This window comes from Gossypium hirsutum, chromosome A05 (assembly GCF_007990345.1).
Source record: "Gossypium hirsutum isolate 1008001.06 chromosome A05, Gossypium_hirsutum_v2.1, whole genome shotgun sequence".
Classification (NCBI taxonomy): Eukaryota; Viridiplantae; Streptophyta; class Magnoliopsida; order Malvales; family Malvaceae; genus Gossypium; species Gossypium hirsutum.
Genome location: NC_053428.1, coordinates 17300062 through 17324778, shown reverse-complemented (window position 1 = coordinate 17324778; position 24717 = coordinate 17300062). Strand labels below are relative to the sequence as shown.

Below are 24717 nucleotides of genomic sequence, written 5' to 3'. Positions count from 1 at the left end.
AATAAATACATCTAGTAGGTCACTATATTTTATCGATTAAATTAAATTAATATTTTTACTATTAAATAAATTAATTTAATTTTTTACTATAAAAAAAAGAATCAATTACATTGTAGTTACATAATTATCAGCAATTTTTTTGACATAATGACTTTTTTGTCTTTTAACATTACAAAAAAGTCATATTAACCCTCCATTTAATTTTTCGTCTCTTTTATCATTTAAACTTGCATTGGTGTATATTAACTTGTGATACCAACACAGTTTAAGACTTAATATAAATATAGATTTATATAAAAATGCAAAAAGATAAAAACACCCTTATGATAATATATCTCTCAATTTATATATAAAAGATATTTTAGTAATTTTTCAAAAGAATTAATGTATGTTAACTCGTGATACCAACATAGTTTAGGATTTAATATTAGTATAAAATTTAAATAAAAATGTAAAAAGATAAAAACACCCTCATAATAATATATATTATTTTATGTATAAAAATATTTTAATAATTTTTTAAATTAAATTAATGTAATTTTCATGATATTTACTCAGTAAAAACTTAATATTAAGTATAAATATAGATACTGATAGACAGATAACACATAAATACGAAAAATAAATAAAAAAAATAGCATAAGATTTATTAGTTAATAGTGTTTGTTGCGCTGCTTAGGTGACGACACCACAGGCCTCGCGCGAGTGTGTAAAACTTGGATCCTTTGCCTACAAGTTCTTTCCTTATATTTTGTATTTTCCATAGGGTTTTCCATCTCTATTCCTTTGAGGGGTTTTCCAATTTCAAGCTTTTGTTTTTTCTTTTTTGATGTTTGTGTCGGCTTCTTGATTATCTGCTTCCCCCCAACCATACCAGGCTGGGGGCTCTCTACCCTCCAATGTCTCTCTTCCCATCCCCAGCCGTTGATCAATTCTCCAACGGCTACGATCATCGCCTTTCCTCCAAGCGCAAGTTCGACGATTATGCCCTTGCTTTCGACGGCGACCAAGACTTCGAGGCTCCCTTAGTCCCTGTTAGAATGCGAAAAGACGATCACCATCACCCGATCGCAGCCGTGTCCAAAGCCCCACCTTTCGCCTTCCCTGCTTCCCTCATCGATTGCCGCCCTTCCTCTTCCGATGCTTCGTCGTCTTCCGCCTCTTCTTCCTCCACACGCCTCCAATTCTTTGTCCGGATGTTCTCGGGGGGCAAGACCATGGTAGTCACGGCTAATTCGGAGGACACCGTGAAATCCCTACACGAACGGATTCATGTGATGACAGGAATTCCAGTATTCGAACAACGGTTAATTTATCATGGGAAACAGCTACAGTGGGAACAATCCCTAGCAGACTGCCACATCGAAAACGATGCCGGTCTCCAACTCGTCGGCCGTATGCGGTCCACTGACCACCCGCAAACCTGGCAAGTCATGGACGACTTGGTCTCCCTTATTTCCTCCCTTTGCCGAGGACAAACGGTCCATTCCCCAACCCAAAGCATCAAAGGTTGCTTGGACAAATTCTTCACAATTGCTCACAAGGACAACGGCAAGGTTGCTTCTGCTGACTTGCAGATATTTATGGTATCTTCGGCTCCTGCCGCTTTGGTAATGCTTTATATTTCTCCTATTGACGGTAATAAGCAGTGTGCAAATAGTTCAATAAGAGATTTCTTAACATCATGTAGGATGGACTTACCAAAAGAGCTGCATTCTTATTGTGCACCAATAGCATTAGAGTTTTGCAAGTTACTACGGAAGGTTGTTAATGAGGATAGTTTGTATGCTTGGTGTCGAAGTACACTGAGCGTATTGCTTGAAAGTGTTAGCAGTTCTATGGGTTTAATGCGGGCAAAGGTCAAAGGCTTTACCGTGCCGGAGATTTTTCCCTTTTTTAATGAGTTGGTTAGTCATTTATCTGAGGAGTTGGATTCTAGTTTGTATTCAACCACTAGTGAGGGACCATCATCAAGTCATTTCCGGGAATTCGTAGCATTCTTGAACCCTTTGAAGTCTGCCATTATTGAGCAGGTGGAGTCCCGAATTCCGATATCAATTGATTACCATCCTCTCTATAGGGATGAGATTAGGAATCTTCATATCATATTTGATAAATTGTTGCATCAAATGAAAAATTGCCTTATCAGAGTGGAGGAAAGCCTTGTGGCAAGAGGAAGCAATGGCGATGAATTTGTTCATTCAGGGTGGTCCCTGTATCTTTCCATTTTGAAGGAACTAAATGGCATCTCAAAACTTTATCAAGGTGCTGAAGAAAAGTTTTGGATGGTTTTGAGGAATATGAAGGCTTCTTTGTGTGCCTTAATAATTAGATTCTCCAGGCGAGATGATGATAATCAATGGCTACTTGAGCACAAGGATGTCACCGATTTTGAATCCAGGAGGCATTTGGTCATGATGATGTTTCCTGAGGTAAAAGATGACTATGAGGAATTGCATGAGATGCTGATTGACAGGTCTCAGTTATTGGCTGAATCATTTGAATACATTGCTCGTGTGGACTCTGAATCACTTCATGCTGGTCTGTTCATGGAATTCAAAAATGAAGAAGCCACTGGCCCTGGTGTACTGAGGGAGTGGTTTTTATTGGTATGCCAAGCTATATTCAATCCGGAGAATGCCCTTTTCTTGCCTTGTGCTTATGATCGTAGAAGATTTTTTCCTAATCCTGGTAATCTTCCTCTAAAATTCTGAACTTACTTTCAGTTAGTGAAGAATTTTTACTGCTCTCTTTTTCTGTCATTTTTCTGTGTTGGTGTTCTCTTGTTTGTCTGTAAATATGGATTGAGGTAGTAGAAAGGTAAAATTCTTGAGGACTGTCTTCGCATTTTGTACTGGTTCAATTATGTCACATGCAGTGCAGGCTCTAGCAAATTAAAAGCAAAAGTACCTATCCATGTCAGTTGTCAATTATCATGCTTCAAAGAAAGAAACAGTGCATCAAAATTTTGTTTAGCAGAATGTGAAAACAAGTGAATACTATTTACAGTGTACTTTCTAGGTATCCTTAATGACATAAAGAGAGATTCTCATGGTCCTAGTAAGTGTTGAGTTCAAAGCATACCTGAATTGTTGGCCTATGTTTTCTTACCCATTTTTCTTCCTTCTCTTGCTTTTGGCAAGTGAGACCTATGATTTATTTCCAATCTTTATTGTTTCTTCTGCTCAGACCCTGAGTATGAATTTCAATTGATGAGTCATTGAAGGGTTTTTAGATCTCTAGTTTTCATTGGTTTTGGGCTGCTTTTAAGAAACAGTTGTTTCCTTTCCAACCTAAGCATGATATTCTATGTAGACCAAATGAGGCTTTGTATTTCACTTTACTGTTGTAAGCTTCATGTTTTGTTTGTCTGCATTGGTCATTCTATGTAATTTACTCCAAATATATTGCATGCCTGGTAATACAAGATGTGTCTGGCACATTGGATATGGCACCTTACATGTTACACCATCTCAACCTGCCCAAAGGCAGTATATGTTATTATATGCTATGAAACAAAGACAATAGCCAATTAGTAGCTTGAGTTTTGAGTTGAGAAAGAGGAACAATAGAAAAGACAATAGCCCATTAGTAGCTTGAGTTTTGAGTTGAGGAACAGGAACAATAGAAAGGGCGGTGAGGGGAGAGAATCCAAAATGAAGTAAGCAGAGAAAAGAAGGCTTTGAATCTGGTTGTGAACAAGAATTTTGAGAGAGCTTAACCGAGAGGACTACTTTAATTCTTTTTGAGATTTATGTGATTGTCGGCCAACCTCACAAGATGAAACATGTTTGCTTCTCCGTTATATTATTTTATTGACATCAAGACCTTGATTCATTTTTTTGAGTGTTGCCATCGAAACCAGATTCTGTTTGTTGCTTGTTTGAGAAAATTCATGGAACTAGGTTCCTTTTGAAATGTTCTCTATTATTAATTATTTTCTTATATTTTTAAGCAGTCTTTGAAGACCCTGTGATACTTCATAAGTTGCATGGATTTCCCTTTACTCTGGCGCAAGTGTATGCTTACTTATTTATTTTCTCCTATATGCAGCATCTAGGATGGATCCTTTGCACCTCGAGTATTTCAGTTTTGCTGGACGCGTGATTGCATTGGCATTGATGCATAAAGTGCAAGTGGGTATTGTCTTTGATCGTGTATTTTTCTTACAACTGGCTGGCATGGATATATCTTTGGAAGATATACGAGAGGCAGATCCATGCTTGTATAGCAGTTGCAAGAAGGTTCTGGAGATGGATGCTGAGTTTATTGATTCAGATGCTTTAGGGCTGACGTTTGTTAGAGAAGTTGAGGAGCTAGGATCCAGGAGAGTTGTGGAACTATGCGCTGGTGGGAAAAGCATTGTAGTAAATAGCAGGAATAGACAGGAATATGTTAATCTTCTTATTCGTGATCGCTTTTCAACATCTACTTCTGAACAGGTAGACTATTTTTCCCAAGGTTTCGGCCATATTCTTTCTAACTCAAGGCTCCAGAAGATCTTTTTCCAAAGTTTAGAGCTTGAGGACCTTGATCGGATGCTGTATGGCAGCGAAAGTCCCATTTGTGTTGATGATTGGAAGGCACATACTGAGTACAATGGCTACAAAGAAAGTGATCCTCAAATAACCTGGTTCTGGGAGGTATGGACATATAGGAATGTGTTCTAATCACACATGGTCTTGGTATCTATGTTTTCTTTAAAATCTAATTCTGTATTGTTAATTTTCATTCTGCTTGTCACATATATGCAGTTATTTTGAAAAATGAGCGTATGGAACAAGGGTGAATGTTGTTAAATTGATTGTCAATATGCTACAACTAATTAGCAAATTGCAACCATTGTCTTTACCTCTGTCCTGTCTCTTTTTGATAAGCTTAATTGCTGCAAATCACAACCTGGATTTTATTTTATATATTTTATTAGATACTTACAGCTTATAGACAAAAAGTTGAACTGCATTAGAACAGTGATTGAGAGACTACCTCAGAAGCAAGGATATGTCCAGAATGTTCTTGATTTATAGTAACTGACTGTTAATGCCCAAGAAGTTGTATCAGCCTCGAAAAGAGTTCTTGATATAACTGGTTGAGGTTAAGGCAGTGATGAAACTGTTTTAAGATGGTTTGTTTATGTTAGTAACATATCAATAGATAAAAGGCAATGATTGTTGTAGTACTTGGCTTGATGAACTCATATGCTTTTACTATTTTTTCTGCCTAATAATTTACTTTCGAAAGTTGAAAAAAATTTGCAGATTGTTAGAGAAATGTCAGCAGATCAAAGGAAGCAACTTCTTTTCTTCTGGACCTCAGTGAAGTATCTACCTGTTGAAGGTTTCCGGTGTTTAGCTTCCCGGCTTTATATTTATAAGACGTCGGAGCCGTACGATTATCTTCCTTCCTCTCATACCTGCTTTTACCGGATATGTTTCCCACCATATCCGTCCGTGGGTGAAATGCGAAAACGTCTTAATGTTATTACTCAAGAACATATTAGGTGCAGCTTTGGCACCTGGTAAAAACACTTTAGTTATATTTCGCATTTTGGTGGGGGCTAAAAATCGGGTTTTAACTGCACAGATAAATTTGTACAGGATATAGGATAAAATATTATGCTATATAAGAAGACGGTGTAGTTTAATTGTCTTTTTCCCTTCAAGAAATGTCGTTATCTTCTTCTGGACTCAACTATTTAAGTACAGGTATGATATAAATTGTTTTATATAAACACCAATAAGTAATTATCTGAGAATTTTGTAAATATGATGAAACAAAAATGTACCTTTATGCAAAACATAATAGAGATCACATATCATATATCACACTATATCAAACTCTCTTGGAACCCAAACAATATAAATCATACAAAAGCATCAGCATGGTATGTGTGTTGACCCTCGACCCAAATTAACACCATATAGAACCAAAAACACTAAATCATAATAATAAACAAATAACAGAGGCACTAGGACTGTGATGCACCCTGTAAGATAAAAGCTTCTTCTTAATTATGGTGGCTCTCTATTCCTGAGCCTTATCAACAACAGGAACCTGTTCGTTCTGCTTTGTCAGCCTTTTCCTCTTCTGCTGGTGCTTCCACCGTATCTCTACTGCAACTGTTTCTGGCTTCACCTCTGTAGTCTCTTCTTTGGTATCATCTGGCTTCTATTCCTCATCAGCATTGGCTTCTTTGGTATCAACTTCAACCGGAGCTTCGCTTTCCTCTGCAACTACAACAGGGGCATCTGTTTCTATTCCGTGGCCGCTGGCTTCTCAACCTGGGTTACCTCTGGTGTCTCCTTCTCTGGCAATGCTGTTGCAGTTGATTGAACCTGGAAGGAAGGCCCCAAAAATCATTTTTAGATATTAATGTTGTAACTAGTAGTATTGCATGTTATATATTTATTTCGTGATGAACATACCTGCCTTTACTTCAAGCACAAATAGTTTAAATAATTAATTCTTCATGCATACACAGTAATGAAAAGAAGAGAGAGGGTAGGGATGAAGGTCAAATTAATGTTTAGCTTTTGAGTATAATTAAAAGCAGGGTGTTTCACTTTCACTTTCCAATTCCTTATATAAATTCCATTGACAATTGAGGAATAAAGGAACAATGATAAGATTGATGTATCTGTATACATGGTAATGGACAGAAGCCAATTGCCAAACAAAGAAGGGAAAAAGGAAAAGGCAAGAACGAAGTGAGTGTAGGGCGGTGGCAAAGCAACACGAAAGGGTCCACTCTCCATTTGCATTTTTAAGATTTGATTGATAATTCAGTTCCTGCCCTTTCGCTTTCAGAAGATGCAATGTTCTGCTAATCATGTGAATGGTGATGTATCTCTATGGATCGGATTTTGGCCACGCATCATCACAATCATTCCTTCCTATAAACCCACAATTTTCTAAATCTCCACAAAATGTTTAGTTATGTCCCTTTTACTACATGTTACTATTATTTTATACTACACCTCCATATTAATTTAAATTTTCCGACTTACATTCTCTTAAAATTAAAAATTATATATCATTGTTATTAGTATTTATCATACATTTATATTATACATATGTTGCTTTTGATATATTATATATGTTATAATAGTGTATGCATAATATATATTGATACCTATAACTGAATTTGTGTTATAAGCTATGTACTTTAATTTACTTGAAAACTAATTAAATAATTATGCTTTTTATATAAAGTCAGTCATATTATATGATGATATTTTTGTTTTTTCATATTTGTTATACATCACTAGTCACCGACCCGGATCTCTTTCTCAAATCCTAAAAGGGATCTGGGTCTTCGACCTGCAACCTGGATAGGTTCCACCAGAAGATTAAGTGCAAAGCGGGCCACGAAGAGAACAATAAGGTGAGTTTGAGGATCCAGTGACCAGCACAACAAAACATATTTATTGGCCAGATGGTTCACCGATAGACCAGAAAACCTCGACAACACGATTTATTAGGGAGCTTCTGGTCATTTGGACTTGAATATTTCTACCAATCAAGGATTACCACTCCCTCTCAACCAAGAGCCACCTTCACAGTAGTTCTTGGCTCTCCAAGAACAAATGAAACTTATGAGGAAACAAATGGCCGCTTAGGAGGCTGTCGAATGCTGCGTGAAAGATTTAGGGCTTTAGAGGTTTCCCCTTTTAAGAGGGATTTCTCTTCTCGCTCTTTGAAGATTCGTTTAATCGAGGAAAATCAATAATTCAGAAGCGAACAGATGGAAACGGTTCAGCTTTTAACGGTCATATACGCACACTCGATACCCGCTCATGCCGTGGCAAAGCAATTGTTATGTATCATAGCTCGTAACGTATTCAGGAATTTGCATTTAAACTTGACATGGTGGACCTAAAGGTTGCCACTTTATAATGCCTCTTAGGCCCACTAAGGGGGAGTAAATTGTTATACATCAGTAGTTACTGACCCATATCTTAAAAGGGATTTGGGTCTTCGACCCGCAACCCAAATAGGTCCCACTAGAAGATTGAGTGAAAAACGGGCTACGAAGAGAACATCAAGACAAGTTCGCAATCCCAGCTCGCAACGCAAGGCCATCACCTCAACTCGCAAACACCCAGAAAGCTCACAGAAAGGGCTGCATGCCTCGCAAGCCACCTAGACACGCGTCCAACAAGTATGGAACCCACCCGTAAACAGACGTCCAAGAATAGAAAGGACCACTTGCCCCGTAAATACGTGCCCAGCAAGAGTTCGCAAAGAATGTCAATACTAGGGACTGAGAATGTCAATACTAGAGGTAATTGGGCCAAGACAAAATAATGGGACCCTATCATGAGTTGTAATAGCACCTACAAGAACATGTATAAATACCCAAACATTCCTAACAATAACACATGAGGAAATATTACTCAAAAATATTTTTATATAAAATCAATAAACATCTACGAGATTTAAACCTAAAACATTATAGTTTTACACTTTCAACTTTACTATTTCAACTAAAACTTCATTTAATTATTACATAAACTTTTAATAAATATATTCATATATGTTTTTTTTTCAACACATTGCGTGTGTACCTACCATAATCCATTGATTATGAAATTTTATATTTGAGTTTAATTAAATTATTAACAATTCAGTTGATGTCATAAATAATATAAATCAATAACTCTATTGAAAATTTACTAACTTTTTAAATATAATATATGCTAAATATAATTATGTCACATTAAAAATAAATGTATATTATAATATTCATTTAATTATGTAAAGATTAATTAAATTTATTTAAAATAATTTAATTAATTAAGTTTCTCAATAATAAAATTTGTTTTAAAATATTTAAAACTTTAAAATTTAAAGATATTTAACTTAATTACTTTAATTTCAGAAAACGATATTTTATTATATTATTTTATATATTATATATTAAATTGTCTTACTCATAATAAAATTTTAAATTTAGCATTGGCAAATTAAAACTTATAGAACGTAAAAAGGTCATAGATTCGGATTTGGATAATGTATTTTCCCCGATCTCTATTTTCATTTCAAAAAAAATGTGATTTTAATTATATTTGTTCTTTTTAACAAAAAAAAGTTTAAAATCCCTTATAGTCTCTCCTCAACCCATAAATAAAAAGATAATACGATTTAGCGCATTTGAACTCATATCCTTCCACATTATCAACAATGCTTATACAAATTAAGTTAAGATTCAATCGGTCTATTCTCATTTATTTTAAATCTGCAATAAATAGTAACTTTTTATTATTCACATTTGAATGTATGATCCGAATAGCCATCCCTATGAAATAGTAAAACCAGGCCCGTGAAAAGGCCGAAAGATAGAGAGAGCTTTCTAAACAGCTTGGGATCGCAAAATGCCCAAAACCATCGCGCAATTTCTAAACCTAAATCATCTCGGGTCATCGTTTTCGACCCGACCGCATTGGCTCCTAATCTCTCACGACGCAATCAAAGTGTTGATCTAATTGGAGCTCTCAATCTCAGTTGCGACGGCAGATTTTCTTGCCTTTTTCTTTTTCCCTCATACAATCACAGAGAGGTAACACCGGATTTCACACTTTTACCGACCTATATCTTATTTTATTTAATTCTTATGTTATTTCATGTTTGGCTGCAAAGAAATGAATAAAATAATTTGGCTGCTGATAGTTTTTATTATTGGAATGTGTAATCACAACTATAAACAATATAATTCAATGAACTTGGCAATGAATGTTCATTCTTTACGCAGGATTACTATTTTTTGTCGATATTGAGATAATTTGATGGTACATATCAACTTATTTTAATTAAAACAAGCACAGAAATTGTTTATGAAACTATACTCCTTGGGCCCTTAGCTGCTTTTTATAACTTAATCATGTCGGATGTAGGACCATGAGAGTTGTTTCATCGTCATTCAAGCAATGATTCCCCTTGTTTTATTGTTAGAACTATGAATATTTCTGTTACAACCTATTTGCCATTCTTAAGATGACACCGATTACCAGGCTAAGCTCAATATCTGTGTGTTGCATCAAATTTAAGCAGGTTAGTTGTGTTCTTCATTATATCCATTATGATGACAGAACCACCTCCCTCAAATTTAAAAAAAGGCAATTTGTTGAAGAGTGCACAGTTTTGGAGAATAATGCATGTATTATTGAATCCCTTCATCAATGCAGGTTGTTAAATGAAATGAATGTTGTACAAAACAGAAAGAGATGGAAGAAACGTGCAGGAAGCATTAGTTTTGGTTTCTCCAACCACCTAATCACTAATCAATGATCAAAATCAAAAGAGCAGCAGCTAGACAGACAGAAAGACTGCCTGAAAATAATTACGAATTAGAAAATTGGGGTATATTTTCTGGATAATTGATTATTCTATGTCCCCGATATCATTAAATATCATATAAATTTTGGCGTAAATCAAGCATCAATTATCCAAGTAACAAGTTGAAAATGAAGATCTGTTTAAAGGGTGGAGTGCGAATGGATTTCTTTTTTCTGCCTCGAAACTGTTGCCCCCCCTATAATGAATGTCAGTAATTGGAATTGTAAACTGTGTGTGAAGCCATGAAAAAGACTTTGACAAGTTATGCCCAAAGGGGGTTGCAAGCTGCAAGTACGACATATAGTTCAGAACCACCCACTTGGAGACTCAAAACAAGTTAGAATTAGCGTACCCTCACTGCCCCCCTCCATATATGGTGTCGAGTAAGACAAAGGGTTGATAATAGCAGTCAGCTTAGGTTATTTAGCATATCATAAACGTTAAAATATACTTTTATTTTTGAAAATTCGGTGTTTTTATTTTTAAAATTTTAAAAATTAAGTTTAATTGTTAATATATTTTAAAATTTAAAAAATTATTTAATAACAATGTAATTAAAAATAAATTAAATTTAATAAAATATTTTAAGAGTGTTAATAATTAAAAATTTAAAATTATGAAGATTATATATAGTTGTAAGCAAAAGCAAAGGAAAAAAAAGGGAAAGTAAAATCCTTAATTTCCTTAAACTAAGAAAAAGAAAGTAATTTTTAAAAATTGTAATGTATAATTATTCTTTCATAATTTATTGAAATAAAAAACATGAAAATTATATGCTTTCCTTAGGAAATTATATAATTTTCTTCCCTTAACCATGCTTTGATTTTCCCCTCTTTACTTTCTTTTTCCTTAGTTTAGCGCGTAAACATCTTTCCTTTTCACCCTTTATTCCAATCATTAACATCAGTGTCTGAGGAAATGTGAAAAAGGCATATATATATATTAAACAAAGGGGTGAGGCTGTCTAGGCTGTATATCTCTGCCTCCAAGTTTGTGTTCCCTGTTAAATAAGAGATTTTTAAAATCGAAAAGCCCCCCTCCTCGAATCGTGCTCTGCGTGGAAGCTAGTGCAGGAGTGAGTGACCTTCACGATCTCCCCACCTCTTCCCCCTCTCTCTTATATATATTTTTTTCTTTTTTTGTTTCATTTTATGATGTTACATAGTATCTGACCGCCATCTCCTTCTTTTGCTATTCGTTCCCTATATTTTCTTTTTTTCTTGGTGTCTTTTCTTGTTTGAAGGGTCATCCTATTCCTTCCTTGGTATTTGTTTTCCGTTTACTTTTCTGGGATTCTTTGACCCAATATACTTCTTTTAATACTAATATTATATATTTCTTTTTTTTTTTTTGAATTAGGTTTCCCTCATCTTTTGTTGTTTTCTTCTGAGATTCTTCCTAGTGTTTTTTTTTCTTTTTTTTTCTTTGGCTTATCTTTTCTGTTCTTTTGTGCTTTGGGGCAAACTCTGTTAGTTTCTACTATTGTATATATCTTCGGTGAGTGTGTTTAGTCTCTTTTTCTCTTTGTTCCTGTTTGATGGGCTGTTGATGTCTTTGGCGGTTGGTGAGAATCCAAGTCCCAAAACCATGGGGTTTGATAAGGAGGGGAGTGCTACTGATAGTGAAGCTTCAGAGACAAAAACACCATCAAAGATTCCTCCAAACGAAGATGCCGTTGACGGACATCATCCCCCTGGAATCAATAGAAAAGCAAGCGAGAGTTCTCTTTGTCCAACTGAAGACGAAGACGATGATGATGAAGAAGAGAGGGAGATTGAGTTAGGCCCGAAGTGCACCCTTAAAGAACAACTCGAAAAAGATAAGGTTCGTTCCTTTGTTCCATCTCTTCCTTCATATACTAATCTTTCTTTTTGTTTGAAACATTTTTAATGTTAAATCTTATCTGTATTTTGGTGGGAATTTGAGGGTTCAGGATGATGAGAGTTTGAGGAGGTGGAAGCAACAACTTCTTGGGACTGTGGATTTCGAGTCCGTTGGAGGTTTGACTTTCTCTTACTACATCTCTCTCTCTCTCTCTCTCTCTCGTCTTTCATTTTCTATTCTTTGAAACTTGAGGATTTCTTTCACTGTTGATGAAATTTACATTGTGTGTAAAATATCTGGAATATAATCCCTTGATCTCAAATGTTGCAATACTTGGTAGACCATTATTAAAAAGGTAAGAATGGGATGCAAGATCAATTTGTTTGCATATTGAATTTCAGCTTCTTTTAATGTAACTTTTTTGTTGGTGGACAGTTTATCTTAACATTGTAGGCGTAGAGTAAAGCTTCATACCTTCTTTTTGTCTATGATTTCATCAATGGTTTCCATGCTCTGTAACGTGTCCTTTCTTTGTATCCTGACATTTTCTTCTATTGTTTATGATGTTATAGAAAAGCTAGAACCTGAAGTGAAGATATTGAGCCTTGCGATCAAATCACATGGTAGACCTGATATGGTACTTCCAATTCCGGAGAACGGAAAGCCTAAAGGCTTGTGGTTTACCCTAAAAGAAGGAAGCAAATACAGCCTGCAATTCACTTTCCAAGTGAGCAACAACATTGTATCCGGCCTCAAGTACACTAATATGGTTTGGAAAACTGGTGTCAAGGGTAATTCCTCTTTCCCTTTCTCTGTTGTTCATATGGAAGAATTGTACCCTCTCATGTTAACCATTGGATTTGATATTCTTCACCATGAACTCTTGTACCAGTTGATAGCACGAAAGAGATGATCGGAACCTTCAGTCCCCAGGCAGAGCCTTACACACATGAAATTTGTGAAGAAACAACTCCATCTGGAATGTTTGCTAGAGGATCTTATTCAGCTAGAAGTAAGGTAAAATCAATGATAAAATAAAAAGCCATTTAAGCTTGCTCATTAATATCCATAGTGGTTTGTATGATTCTGGTTCTCTGTTGCTTTTATTACTTGATTTCTTGTTAGATGGTGTCTCCGAATTTACTGATAAACATCCCATTAATGAGTTGTCAGGATCTATGTGAAACAGGCTTTTGAGATTCAAATTTGTGGGTCATTCTCATGTTATAGATAATGAAATCATAGTTGAAATTTTGTACCATCTTGATAGTGTGCATTCATACGAAGGCTTACTGATATTGTTTCCATTACCCTATTTCTCTCCTTACAGTTTGTGGACGATGACAACAAGTGCTACTTGGAGATCAACTACACTTTCGATATCCGTAAAGAATGGCAATCGTAGACTACATACGAAGGAATCATTGTCAGCGAATTGGTTTGCTTTGTGTTCCATTGTTTGTCAAGTCTCCTTTAGGTGTGACCATAGTTCATTCATTTACTTTGTTCTTATTTTGCCGCCCATATCCTGCTCTGTGAGAGTGAGACTAAGAATGATCTACACAATGGAGTTTAATCAATTAGCTTTCTGTTTTGCTCCGAGTCCGAGTTGCAGTTAGACATTCATTTCTTTAGGAATGGATTAATAAAAAAAAAGTTAAAGCTTTTGCTTTTTAACCTTCCTTCACGGGAACCTCGGCGTTAATCTTGCACTGTGTTAAGCTTTATTATATCTGCCATTCGGAGTAATTTGATCTGTAATGGAAAACAATGAAAAAGTTGAAAACTTTTGAAGGGGGGTTGTTACATAATTGTATGGTCTCTGTTGTTTTCCTTCACTGTGGAAAGTGAAAGTTAGCCAAAGCATGTGTAAACGCTTTGTCCCTTTAACTTTATTTGGTCCTTGTTCTTTTTTCTTTTTTTTTTTTTTGTCACAAGCCAATTTACCTTGTTTCTTTTCTGTCCCAATCAAAACCCACTATTAAATGACTGTTCACGATCCAGTTTTTGTATTTGGAAAATGGATTGAGATTCTAACTATGCTGAGATGTGCAATGTCTAAATTCTTTTTAGGGTTAAAGCACATTTTATATATTAAAACAAATGCTAGAACAAAAGAAAAGCATGCGAGGGAGACAAGTTAAACCAAAGTTTATTTTGTACACCCAAATTTATGTGTCTCGGCTTCTTGAGTACTAAAAATATCATACTTATTTAAGGAAAGGTAAATGAATATTTGGAGGAATTTTAAAAGCACTTAAGATAAAGCTATCTTAATCCTCTTATGAGTTACTTTATTAATCTTTTTTCTCGTTCAATGGAAGGATAAATTGAAAAAGAACGAACTGTGATTAATGTAATGTTGAACAAACATATTGAATTCAAATACATCAATTTTTATTTGAATCAAAGCCATGATAAAATTCTTGCCATGCCTATTTTTTCTTTAAAATTTTCTCCTAACGTAAGGAATGGAGAACAAGAAACTAGCTTTGCCATATCTAAGGCCCAAGTCTACGATGAAAACAGACCGGTCTATATGATAAATCCTCATCCACATGTATGAACACAAATATTTTTAAATATTGAAAGAGCCCCCCCACTATATTTGATCATATTTGCAGAGGACTTGACATGCATGTACGTGTTCTCTCTTTCTTCTTCCAGCTTAAGGGAAGGGCAAAGAGACTGAAAGCTACAAACATGGCAAGCTTGTGTTGTGATCAATTGGCATTTGCACTGATTATTACAATATATTTCCGTGATTAATACCCCAGAGTTGCGCCATTCCCAACGATTAGTTCCTTTTTCCTAGCATTTAAAGCTAAATATTGCAGTGGTTCCTAGAGTCGGATGTTACGTGATTAACACCATTCCATGCAATTTTAGTGGTGGAATTTGTTTTCATAAATCTTCAATTTTGAACAATCCATATCAAGAAAATAAGTATTGACCGTCGATTCCACTCTAGAAAAAACAATATTTTTAGTGACGGTCTCATGGATTAATCTCCATATCATACGTCCTTGACTTTTAAGGAGCTAGTTGGAGATTTCTAACATGAAAATGATGATGAGAAAATAGTCTTCAGTTATCAGCCTTGTAAATAAAGGGTCTTCCTGGTAGGTATTAGGTAGTCTCACAACTCAGCCTGAGTTAACTCGTATCATTCGTTAAGCAAATAATGGCCTACTTACTGAAACGTTTTTCATTTTTACTGCTCTCTCTCTGGTATGTAAGAGCAGTGGAGCTGTTGGAAGCAAAAGCTCTTCTTAGATGGAAAGAGAATCTCCCAAATCAATCCTCTCTCCAAACATGGACACTTGCAGTAAACAACGAAAACCTTACCAGTCCATGTAACTGGTTTGGAATTTCATGCGACAATGCTGGAAGCATAATAGGAATTAACCTTGCAAGCTCACGTATTAGAGGTAATCTTAGTAACTTGGATTTCTCGTACTTCCCCAACCTCACTTGTCTAAACCTCAGTTCCAATGTTCTCTCTGGTCCAATCCCATCCGAGCTAGGCTCACTTTCAAAACTAACCCACCTCAATCTCTCCATGAATTATCTTTCTGGTTTTTTTCCTCTTTCGTTAGCCAACCTCAGTCAAATTTCATTGCTTTATGTGGGCAATAACTTGATCAGCGGCGAGCTAGACCCACGATTATTCTCCAACTGGAACAGGCTTCAATTTCTTGAGCTCCACAACAACAACTTCACTGGGATGATTCCTTCGGAAATTGGCCTGCTTGTTAATCTCGTGGAGCTAGCTTTGTCTAGCAATCATTTCCATGGTTTTGTTCCATCAGCAATAGGGAACCTTACAAACTTGGATGCCTTGGCTTTACATCGAAACCATCTTTCAGGTCCAATCCCTTCATCTTTTGGTAACTTGACCGAATTAACAATGTTGTTTTTACACCAAAATGAGTTTTCTGGAACCTTCCCTCATAGTTTACTCAACTGTAATCTTCTTGTTGAATTGCTGCTGTTCACGAATCGGCTTTCGGGTTTTGTACCTCAAGGATTAGCAAACCTCACTTCTTTAAGAGACTTGGATTTGAGTGAAAACAACTTTTCAGGTCCCTTACCACAAGTCTGTCAAGGTGCAAAGCTTCAGCTTTTCACTGCAGCGTTCAACAACTTTACAGGTCCCATCCCGAAGAGCTTGCGGAACTGTACCAGCCTCGTCCGAGTACGGCTCCACAACAACCAGCTTTCGGGATCTTTGGACCGAGACTTCGGAGTTTATCCGAATCTGAATTACTTGGAGTTGAGTCACAATAGATTGGAAGGGTTGCTTTCAGCTAAATGGGGAGGATGCAGAAACCTGGAACAATTAAAAGTTGCTGGTAATATGATCAAAGGAGAGATACCTGAAGAATTCGGCAAGTTGAATCGACTAGCGGTACTCGATCTTTCTTCGAACCAACTTGTTGGAAATATACCAAAAGTATTGGGCAGATTAACCACTCTGTACTTCCTCAACTTGAGCAATAACCAATTATCAGATGTGGTGCCACTTGAGATTGGAAAGCTCTCGAGTCTTGAGGATCTTGATCTTTCAGAAAACAAGCTGAATGGGCAAATTCCAGGACAACTTGGTGAATGCTTGAAGCTACATAATTTGTTCTTGAGAAAGAACTATTTCAATGGGTCTATCCCATTCCAGCTTGGTTCTCTAGCTTTGCAGGGTTCACTTGATCTTAGTCAAAATTTGCTCACACAGCAGATACCTCCCGAGCTAGCAAAGTTCACCATGTTGGAACATTTAAACGTCTCACACAACATGCTGTCAGGTTCAATCCCCTCTTTATTCGGTACAATGACTAGCTTAACGTCGATTGACTTCTCGTACAATGACTTGGAAGGACCGGTTCCTGACAGTGGGTTCTTTCGCCGTGCTTCACTTGCCGCATTCAGCAACAACAAAAACCTATGCGGTGAAGTCCCAGGTTTGAAGCCCTGCAGTAATACATCAGTGGAGAAGGAAACTCATAAGAAAAATCACAATGTTCCGATAATCATTGTCAGTGCTTCTTTATCATGGTTGATACTTTATTTAGCCCTGTTTATTCTGTATGCACTCTCCCGAAGAGCAAAAAGGAGCAGAGAGTCGAAGGAAGCTATGGTATCGGACGCCAGAAATCCACTCTCGATTTTGAACTACGACGGGAAGATTGTGTATGAAGATATAATCGAAGCTACCGAGAGTTTTGATGAAAAGTATTGTATTGGGTCTGGTGGAAGTGGAAGAGTGTATAAAGCAAAGTTAACACTAGGACCTGTTCTGGCCATCAAGAAACTATTGTGTCTGGGCGGGGAACAGATGGAGAAACTGAGAAGTTTTACCAACGAGATCCGAGCATTAACAGAAATACGCCACAAAAACATAGTCAAGTTTTACGGATTTTGTTGCCACGGGCCGCACAAGTTCCTGGTTTATGATTATATCGAGAGAGGAAGCCTAGCTGATGTGCTAAGGGATGATATGAAAGCCAAAGAATTGGAGTGGAGCAAAAGGATCAAACTTGTGAAGGATGTAGCAAATGGCTTGTCCTATATGCATCATGACTGCGTACAGTCAATAATTCATAGAGACATATCAAGCAAGAATGTATTGTTGAATGATAAGTACGAGGCCTGCATTTCGGATTTCGGCACTGCTAAGATTCTGAACCCCGATTCGTCTAATGTAACAGTCCTTGCAGGCACATTAGGATATGTTGCTCCAGGTAATTTAAGCCTCTCTATGCACTCCATTTTCTGCTTCTCTATTGTATCTAAACTGTTTGATTGGCATGGAAGGTTCTTACAAGTTTCCGACTCTGGCATCCAGATATAGAAGTTATTTAAATTAAACTGAAGGGTTGATAGGTTTTTTTTTTTTTGGTGGTGGATGCAGAGTTAGCTTACACAGTTAGCGCGACGGAAAAATGTGATGTCTACAGTTTTGGTGTTGTGGCCTTGGAAGTGATGATGGGGAAACATCCAGCGGAGCTTGTTTCTGTTCTGAATTCATGTTTGGATCAAAAGGATATACAACTAATACTAGACCCTCGTATTCGAACTCCCGCAGATGAAGAAACCGCTCTGGAAGTTGCTTCTATAGTGAGGCATGCTGTGTCCTGTATATGTGTTGAACCAAAATCTAGGCCCACCATGCGATGGGTTTCCCAAGCACTATCAGAAGCTCGAACCAATGTTTGAAGGATGTTATTCAAAATTTGCTCTTTAAAATAAAAAATCTCTTTCCATGGAGTCATTGAGAACTAGCTGACCAGTAAATAATGCCACTTTCTTGGATCATGTCAAACCGGGGTATGGTATTGTCATCTTTTCCTGGTACTACTGCTGCAAAAGAGATTCTTATATGAAGAGATCCTAGATTAGGATATGCAAAAGGAAAGACCCGTCAAAGTGACAAAATCTTGGAGGATTGGTGAATGTAAAAAAGGACGATATCAATATTATACTCACTGTAATTGTGTCACATAACTTAAGAAAATAATACTACCTTACAAGTCATTAGACCATGATAGTGACAAATATTAATAAAAATATTTTATGAGTATTTATCAATTATCAAAGACCATATGTTTAATAATAGTATTAATTAAATAAAGTATTTTCAATAATTCTTTTTACATCTTAATTAATCTTCTCTATCAACTCCAATTTATATGATCTAGTTTCCACTTTTCAGGATTAATGGAACACTTTAGGCAACTTGACCTAGAAAATATATGAAGGAAAATGGATTTTTGTACCCAAATCATAAACTCCATGACCCATCAATCTGGAATATTTGGTGAAAATTTGCGTAACGAATTATCTCACTCTATAAATATAGTTACCATAAAGAAGTAGGATTTGCGTTGGCTCTGTGGATGAGGGATTCAAATAAATGAAATGGGAAAGGGTTCAAGTGCAAAGGTAGACTTCAATGTAGGGGATGTGAAAGTGATTTGATCATTGCGAATTTATGTGTCACGTTGAGGTATGGAATCAACCAGCCAATGAATGGTCCTTCAACTTCAACTGTAGTATATGGCCCTAGTGTGTTTAAGTGCTTAGTTTTCCTTCAAAAATTAATAAATAAAAAAGTTGGCTTTGCTAGCTAGTAAATATTATTACTTAATGGGCAAACCCAAGTTCCAGCATACCATCAAGTACTACAACTATATTAACATCGTAGGAGAGATCAATCAACACATATACAACAAACACACCATTTCATCAGCTCTCTGAATTCCCAGTAAGATCTCTTTTAAATCAACGACGACTTGAGTGAGTGGCACGTGATCTTCTTTTATCTCCAAAGTAAAAAAGTTTCCTCAATCGCGTGGTGGGACAATCTTACCAGCACAGGTTCCAAAACCAACGTTGTAACCATCTCCCTGTATGCAATTTATAATTCAGAAATCAATCACTCTATACTACTCCACATATTCCTGTTCCTCCTATTGGAGGTAAAAGATTTTGGGAAACAATACATGACCATGACTTTAACATCAAATGACTCCACGTTCTATATGGTAACTTTCACTTTCAGCACGGATTTGGAGATAAACAAATTTAAGCTCTCCTCGATTCTAAACCCCACCATACTAAGCTTCTGAATTCCATAATTTTAAATCCCATCACTACCAAAACTTCAACAAATAACCCAGAACCAGAAAGATCCTAAAATATTGTGGTTTTATTTCACCTGTTTAAAATTCCTTCAAGGCCAAAGACTCGAGCCTATCTATAAATTGCATGATAGGGAGATAAATGAGTTTCCAACTTAGTTTTAAAAACCATGTGGAACACAGGAAGTACCTTGCAGCATCCAGAGAAGATTACTTCATCTCCATCTTCTAAGAATTTTCGAGTTGTCCCATTTAATGGCAATGGTTTTTGTCCATTCCATGTTAGTTCCAGCAAACATCCAAATGATTCAAATGCCTGCCCAAAATATAAGAGGCTAAACTTTAAGCAAACAGTACCAGACTCATTTATAGTTATTGCTTGAAGAATAAAAAACATCAGACGCAGTATGACCGAATAATCATCATATTGTGACTCACATACCAAACAAGCAGCATGATCAACACTATACCAGAACTGACTCTCAGTTATTTTTCACTTCATCCAAGGCAATTGACATAAATACAGAAAACTATTGGAATATTCAAGGAAGGATTACATGCATCACTTTAACCCAACTCTCAGTAGCATAACCATTCTATTCAATAAAAACTCAACTCTTAGTTTTCCAAAAAAAATCAATGCAACTCTTCCATCTCATACTTTGCTTTAAAGGTAGTTGCAATAAATAATTAAGAGAATTGGTTTAAATGAGCTTTTTCTCAGGGAATGGCCAAATGTAATGTCCAAAGACCCATTTGGCTGTCTTATTCAGTGCATTGAAAGAACACCAGAGGCTAGGAGCAGTTGATTAAGTTTGAGAAATTTCTAACACATAAACAGATTCATTACTTGTGCATGTTTGTGTGTGGATTGGTAGATACATACATACAAATGAAAAAGGATACAAAAATGAAAGGTAATGTACTAAACATACAGGCCCACTAATGGTCCCAGTTCCAAGGATATCGCCTGGCCTCAGGTTGCAACCATTGATTGTGTGGTGTGCTACTTGTTGAGTCACTGTCCAATATCTGTTACAAGAGTTCAACAAAAATCAGCATATATTTGAAAAGCAACAAATCAGCATATTAAGTACAACAAGAGATGCAACATCTTCAAGTTCAAAAAATACTCAAATTTTCTCCCAACATCAAATAATGAAACAATTTGATTCTTTCTTTCGTGACATCATAAGGGAAAAGGCAGCTATCATCTGAAAGGACTTTCAAAAGAATAAGAGCAGCAGTGAAGTGGAATCCCTTACAGGTTCTTGAAATTACTTCTAGTAACCACGCATGAATCATTTTGTCCAGAAGGTTTAATTTGAACCTAGAATCAAGAAACAAGTTCACCTTGAAAATTTTATAAAATTTAAGCACCCGTAACTCAATAGCAAGAAAATAACTTAAATTCATGATACTACAAACACATCATATCAAACCAGGAAACATCCAATAAAATAACTAGTGAAATACTGAAAATCAAGAGGTAAGCCGGATTCTACCTCCAATTCAATATCATAGTTTTTGGATATTTTCTCTGCCAAATATGGCAATGGATGGGGATCCTGAAATGCAGAACATGCAGTTTTAGTTAGTTCACTAAAAGAACCACCATGAAAGAAAATTAGGGAAAAAAGATAGAAACTCAAATGGCTTTAAGATCTAAGACCCCCAGTATAGATACCTACCTGCTTAGGAGCATCACATGCAAAAGGTTCAAGAGCATCAAGTGTCACAATCCAAGGGGATATTGTAGTACCTAAAAGATGATGGAAATAAAGTAAATCCAAGCTGTAACAACCTGTGGGCTCAAGAAAAGATACAGCCCATGCACAATCTTCACTAGCCTACCTACTTTTAGTCCAGTAGAATCCATGACTTCCCCAGATTTATCTAATCTTTTCTCACCAAAATTAAGATGGTTAAGAGATTCATTCCCTTATATTGGATTATATATTGATTCCTTACTATCTTGTTCATTAATTTGGGTCCCCCTTTCAAAATAAGCTGTGGTTTTGCCATGAGTAATTAGACATACTGTTTGTAGCCTTAACTCAAAAGAAAAGCAGGAATACATTGTCTTACCAAAACTCTTTCCAAGAAAGGGTCCAAGAGGAACATATTCCCATGCTTGAATATCTCGAGCTGCCAAAACCAAATGTGTATTAAATATGGTATTCAAAAAGGGGGGAAAATGAGGATGATGAAGTGAAGCAACAAAAGGTAATTATACCACTCCAGTCGTTCATCAAGACAAGTCCAAAGATATGATCTGCAGCCTCATTAACATCTATGGCTTTCCCTAATTCATTTCCTGGACCAACCACAGCAGCCTGCCAGTTTGGTAAGAACCTATGTCAGAAAAAAATTTATAGCAAGGTAAAATGAGACAATAACATGACAGTAAAACAAAATGCTGACCATTTCAAGTTCAAAATCTAGCTTCAATGAAGGTCCAAAATATGGTGGAGATTGACCTGTTGGATAGCCTTGACCCCTAGAAGGATATAGAATTAAGCCAGTTAGTGTCTACAGCTGAGTGGACAGTTCTTCTAGTATCCCAGTCACTAACTGCAATATATGGAACAAGTTATTGAACTTCTAACCTTGGTCTATTAATGTTTGTTCCAGAGATGACAATAGATGATGCTCGCCCATGATAGGCAATAGGAAGATGGAACCTGAATAGTGCACAATCATCATGCTTCCAAGTGAGAGAAGGTATGATATATAAAGCTTTTCATTCAAACAAGTTCTCACTCTTTATTTGTCAAAACTTTAAAAATCAGCATACCAGTTTTGTGGAATTGCGTTTTGAGGTCCACGAAATATGGTCCCACAATTCTTTGCATGATGCATGGATGAATAAAAGTCTGTGTAGTCTCCAATTTCCATAGGAATAACCATTTCTACCTTGCTCTAAAGAAGCATGAATAAACTGAAACATTAGGAAATTGAACAACAAACATCTTCATTCAGATAAACATCTTCATTCAGATCCTGTATTGGAACTTATGTGTATATTCTTACAATCGGCACAAGTGACTTCTGCCTCAAGTCTGCATTATCACGCAAGGTTGGCTCCGTAGCTGCAAGATCCAATAAGTGTCAACCGTTCCCTTCCATATCTCAGAAATGTATTTTCATTTCAGTTGAAAACAATATTGTGCTTTTGAAGGACCAAAATACGGCAACTTCAATAATATTAAGTATAGCTCATGCTATCGCCTATTGGTATAATCTTCACCAGTTAACCTCAATCCATTACATGTTTAAACCAAAAAAAAAAGAAAAAAAGATAAGAGGATAAGTAAGTCTTTAACATACATGACAAAAGCTTTTGAAGAGTAGCACGAGCTTCCTTCCAAGCAGGCCGTCCCAGCGCCAAAAATTTGTTCAGAGTAGGCTGGCACCACCAAAACCAACCAAATAGCAAGAAATTGATTTAGCTTAAAGTTCTCAACAACAAAAAAAAAGAGTAATAATAATATAGAGTTTCATTATCTAGGCAACATCAACAACTCATAATCTTATTTCGCAACTTGATTATGTGATTAAGAACGTGAATTAGGCTACGACGATAATTTCAACTACCAATTTTATGGTTAGTTACGATTCAAACAAGAAGCTTTACTTGTACAATTTATGTAATAACTGCCAATTATGAACTGAGCTACCTCTCAAGGTGAAGAGAAGGAGAATTGAGAAACGAACCTGCAGAAAGCAATCGGAAGCGGCGAGTATAGGGCCGTTGAAAAGACCGGCTTTGGCGATCTCGGAGAGATCTACTACATAGTCACCAATAGCGGTGGCGAGACGGGCAGGTACTGTAGGATGGGCTTTAAAAGCTCCATACGGAAGGTTTTGGATGGAGAAGTGGGAGTCTGGAAGGACTTGAATGAATGATTCCAAAGCCATGAATGTATACGAAACGGCGTTGCAGATAAAGGGGCAAAGGTGAAGCAGAAGCAGACTAGCAGAAGCCGAGAGGAGGGGAGAAAACGAGAGTCAAAAGGGGATGACCAGAAAGATAATCGCAGTGTCCGGTTGGAATGATTTTATTTTGATAATATATAAAAATTATTTTCCACACTCTTCTGCTCGGTTTTTAGTTGATCTTAGTTAATGCGCTAAAATAAAAATAAAATAAAAAAATTAAAGATTGCCTCTTCCTTTTTGTGACATGAAAAATGGGACAGCAACAGAAGAACCCTGATTCTTTACCAAAATTTAATTTCTACAACTGTGTTTGTTCATGATGCGTATTTCTTATTTAAATCAATTTATTTATAATTATTTTTTATTGAAATTTAATTAAATTACTTAATAAAACAGCAATGACTAAATTTTATACAGCCTCCTTTAGGTACAAAGAAACGAATCGAGAAAAGATTACTACACAAAAGTTTTAATTGAGATGATATTATTCATTAGTTAAGTCTTTAACTTAATGTGCAATAATAAAAAGATAATTTCTTCTTGTAAAGTAATATATTGTTTTGAAAATATTTATGTATTTGTCACAACTTTATCACATTAAAAAAATATATTATTCATTTTATAAAGTATTTTAACACGTGTTGCATGCGTTTTCATTGGTTAGTATCTTAATTTGAGATAAAATAAAATAAAATATGTAATTTAAATATCACATTTGACAAAAAAAAAAGTATTTAAGTAAAAAGGGTTAAATCTCAAAACTATACATTAACTTTTGATTTGATTTAATTCTTGTAAATTATTACCATCATTTTATATTTATATATTACATACATAAATAATTATATTTATCAATATAAATATAAATTAATATATTTATTTAAATGTATATAATTAAATTAAAATTAAAATTTTAAATATTTATTTAAATCACAATTAGAGTTTTAAGTTTATAATTATATCAAATTAAAATTTATAT

The 24717-nt window shown here is 35.8% G+C and overlaps 4 protein-coding genes and 1 long non-coding RNA gene across 6 annotated transcripts; 3 read left to right on the top strand and 2 right to left on the bottom strand.

The window, feature by feature from the left end:
* The first annotated feature begins 681 nt into the window (after positions 1-681).
* LOC107905682 (E3 ubiquitin-protein ligase UPL5) lies at positions 682-5691 on the top strand. Of its 2 annotated transcripts, none has more exons than XM_016832385.2 (3): positions 682-2691; positions 4054-4643; positions 5242-5691. In XM_016832385.2, exons 1-3 carry the CDS (start codon positions 900-902, stop codon positions 5317-5319), a joined length of 2460 nt encoding a protein of 819 aa, XP_016687874.2. In that variant the 5' UTR covers positions 682-899; the 3' UTR covers positions 5320-5691. The 2 variants fall into 2 exon arrangements, with proteins under 2 accessions (XP_016687874.2, XP_016687873.2); XM_016832384.2 differs by having other exon boundaries at positions 683-2691; positions 5259-5691.
* A 91-nt stretch (positions 5692-5782) lies between these two features.
* Positions 5783-6994, bottom strand: LOC107905684 (uncharacterized). The gene is made up of 2 exons (XR_001686581.2): positions 6426-6994; positions 5783-6335 (listed from the first exon to the last, which is right to left on the bottom strand). It is a non-coding gene; the product is annotated as an uncharacterized lncRNA (long non-coding RNA).
* A 4167-nt stretch (positions 6995-11161) lies between these two features.
* On the top strand, positions 11162-13836 carry LOC107905683 (rho GDP-dissociation inhibitor 1). The gene is made up of 5 exons (XM_016832387.2): positions 11162-12159; positions 12269-12335; positions 12732-12950; positions 13052-13176; positions 13490-13836. The coding sequence occupies exons 1-5, from the start codon at positions 11884-11886 to the stop codon at positions 13562-13564; spliced, it is 762 nt and encodes a 253-aa protein (XP_016687876.1). The 5' UTR covers positions 11162-11883; the 3' UTR covers positions 13565-13836.
* A 1507-nt stretch (positions 13837-15343) lies between these two features.
* Positions 15344-18717, top strand: LOC107902670 (MDIS1-interacting receptor like kinase 2). Its single transcript, XM_016828807.2, has 2 exons — positions 15344-17897; positions 18068-18717. The coding sequence occupies exons 1-2, from the start codon at positions 15344-15346 to the stop codon at positions 18370-18372; spliced, it is 2859 nt and encodes a 952-aa protein (XP_016684296.1). The 3' UTR covers positions 18373-18717.
* A 544-nt stretch (positions 18718-19261) lies between these two features.
* On the bottom strand, positions 19262-24046 carry LOC107905681 (fumarylacetoacetase). The gene is made up of 14 exons (XM_016832383.2): positions 23514-24046; positions 23127-23205; positions 22830-22888; positions 22594-22718; positions 22406-22480; positions 22221-22296; positions 22033-22132; positions 21885-21944; positions 21488-21558; positions 21302-21364; positions 21062-21126; positions 20732-20828; positions 19987-20112; positions 19262-19562 (listed from the first exon to the last, which is right to left on the bottom strand). Exons 1-14 carry the CDS (start codon positions 23715-23717, stop codon positions 19500-19502), a joined length of 1263 nt encoding a protein of 420 aa, XP_016687872.1. The 5' UTR covers positions 23718-24046; the 3' UTR covers positions 19262-19499.
* Positions 24047-24717: the final 671 nt, after the last annotated feature.

What these genes read in the sequence shown, in the direction of transcription:
- LOC107905682 (XM_016832384.2), top strand. Translation starts at nt 900, where the DNA reads ATGTCTCTCTTCCCATCCCCAGCCGTTGATCAATTCTCCAACGGCTAC. An exon ending in AAGATTTTTTCCTAATCCTG is followed by an intron (nt 2,692 to 4,053) that starts GTAATCTTCCTC and finishes TCCTATATGCAG; the next exon opens with CATCTAGGATGGATCCTTTG. An exon ending in AAATAACCTGGTTCTGGGAG is followed by an intron (nt 4,644 to 5,258) that starts GTATGGACATAT and finishes AAAAATTTGCAG; the next exon opens with ATTGTTAGAGAAATGTCAGC.
- LOC107905683 (XM_016832387.2), top strand. Translation starts at nt 11,884, where the DNA reads ATGTCTTTGGCGGTTGGTGAGAATCCAAGTCCCAAAACCATGGGGTTT. An exon ending in AACAACTCGAAAAAGATAAG is followed by an intron (nt 12,160 to 12,268) that starts GTTCGTTCCTTT and finishes TTGAGGGTTCAG; the next exon opens with GATGATGAGAGTTTGAGGAG. An exon ending in TTGGAAAACTGGTGTCAAGG is followed by an intron (nt 12,951 to 13,051) that starts GTAATTCCTCTT and finishes CTCTTGTACCAG; the next exon opens with TTGATAGCACGAAAGAGATG.
- LOC107902670 (XM_016828807.2), top strand. Translation starts at nt 15,344, where the DNA reads ATGGCCTACTTACTGAAACGTTTTTCATTTTTACTGCTCTCTCTCTGG. An exon ending in ATTAGGATATGTTGCTCCAG is followed by an intron (nt 17,898 to 18,067) that starts GTAATTTAAGCC and finishes TGGTGGATGCAG; the next exon opens with AGTTAGCTTACACAGTTAGC.
- LOC107905681 (XM_016832383.2), bottom strand. Translation starts at nt 23,717, where the DNA reads ATGGCTTTGGAATCATTCATTCAAGTCCTTCCAGACTCCCACTTCTCC. An exon ending in CTTGATGAACGACTGGAGTG is followed by an intron (nt 21,945 to 22,032) that starts GTATAATTACCT and finishes TGGTTTTGGCAG; the next exon opens with CTCGAGATATTCAAGCATGG. An exon ending in CATGTGATGCTCCTAAGCAG is followed by an intron (nt 21,365 to 21,487) that starts GTAGGTATCTAT and finishes TCTGCATTTCAG; the next exon opens with GATCCCCATCCATTGCCATA.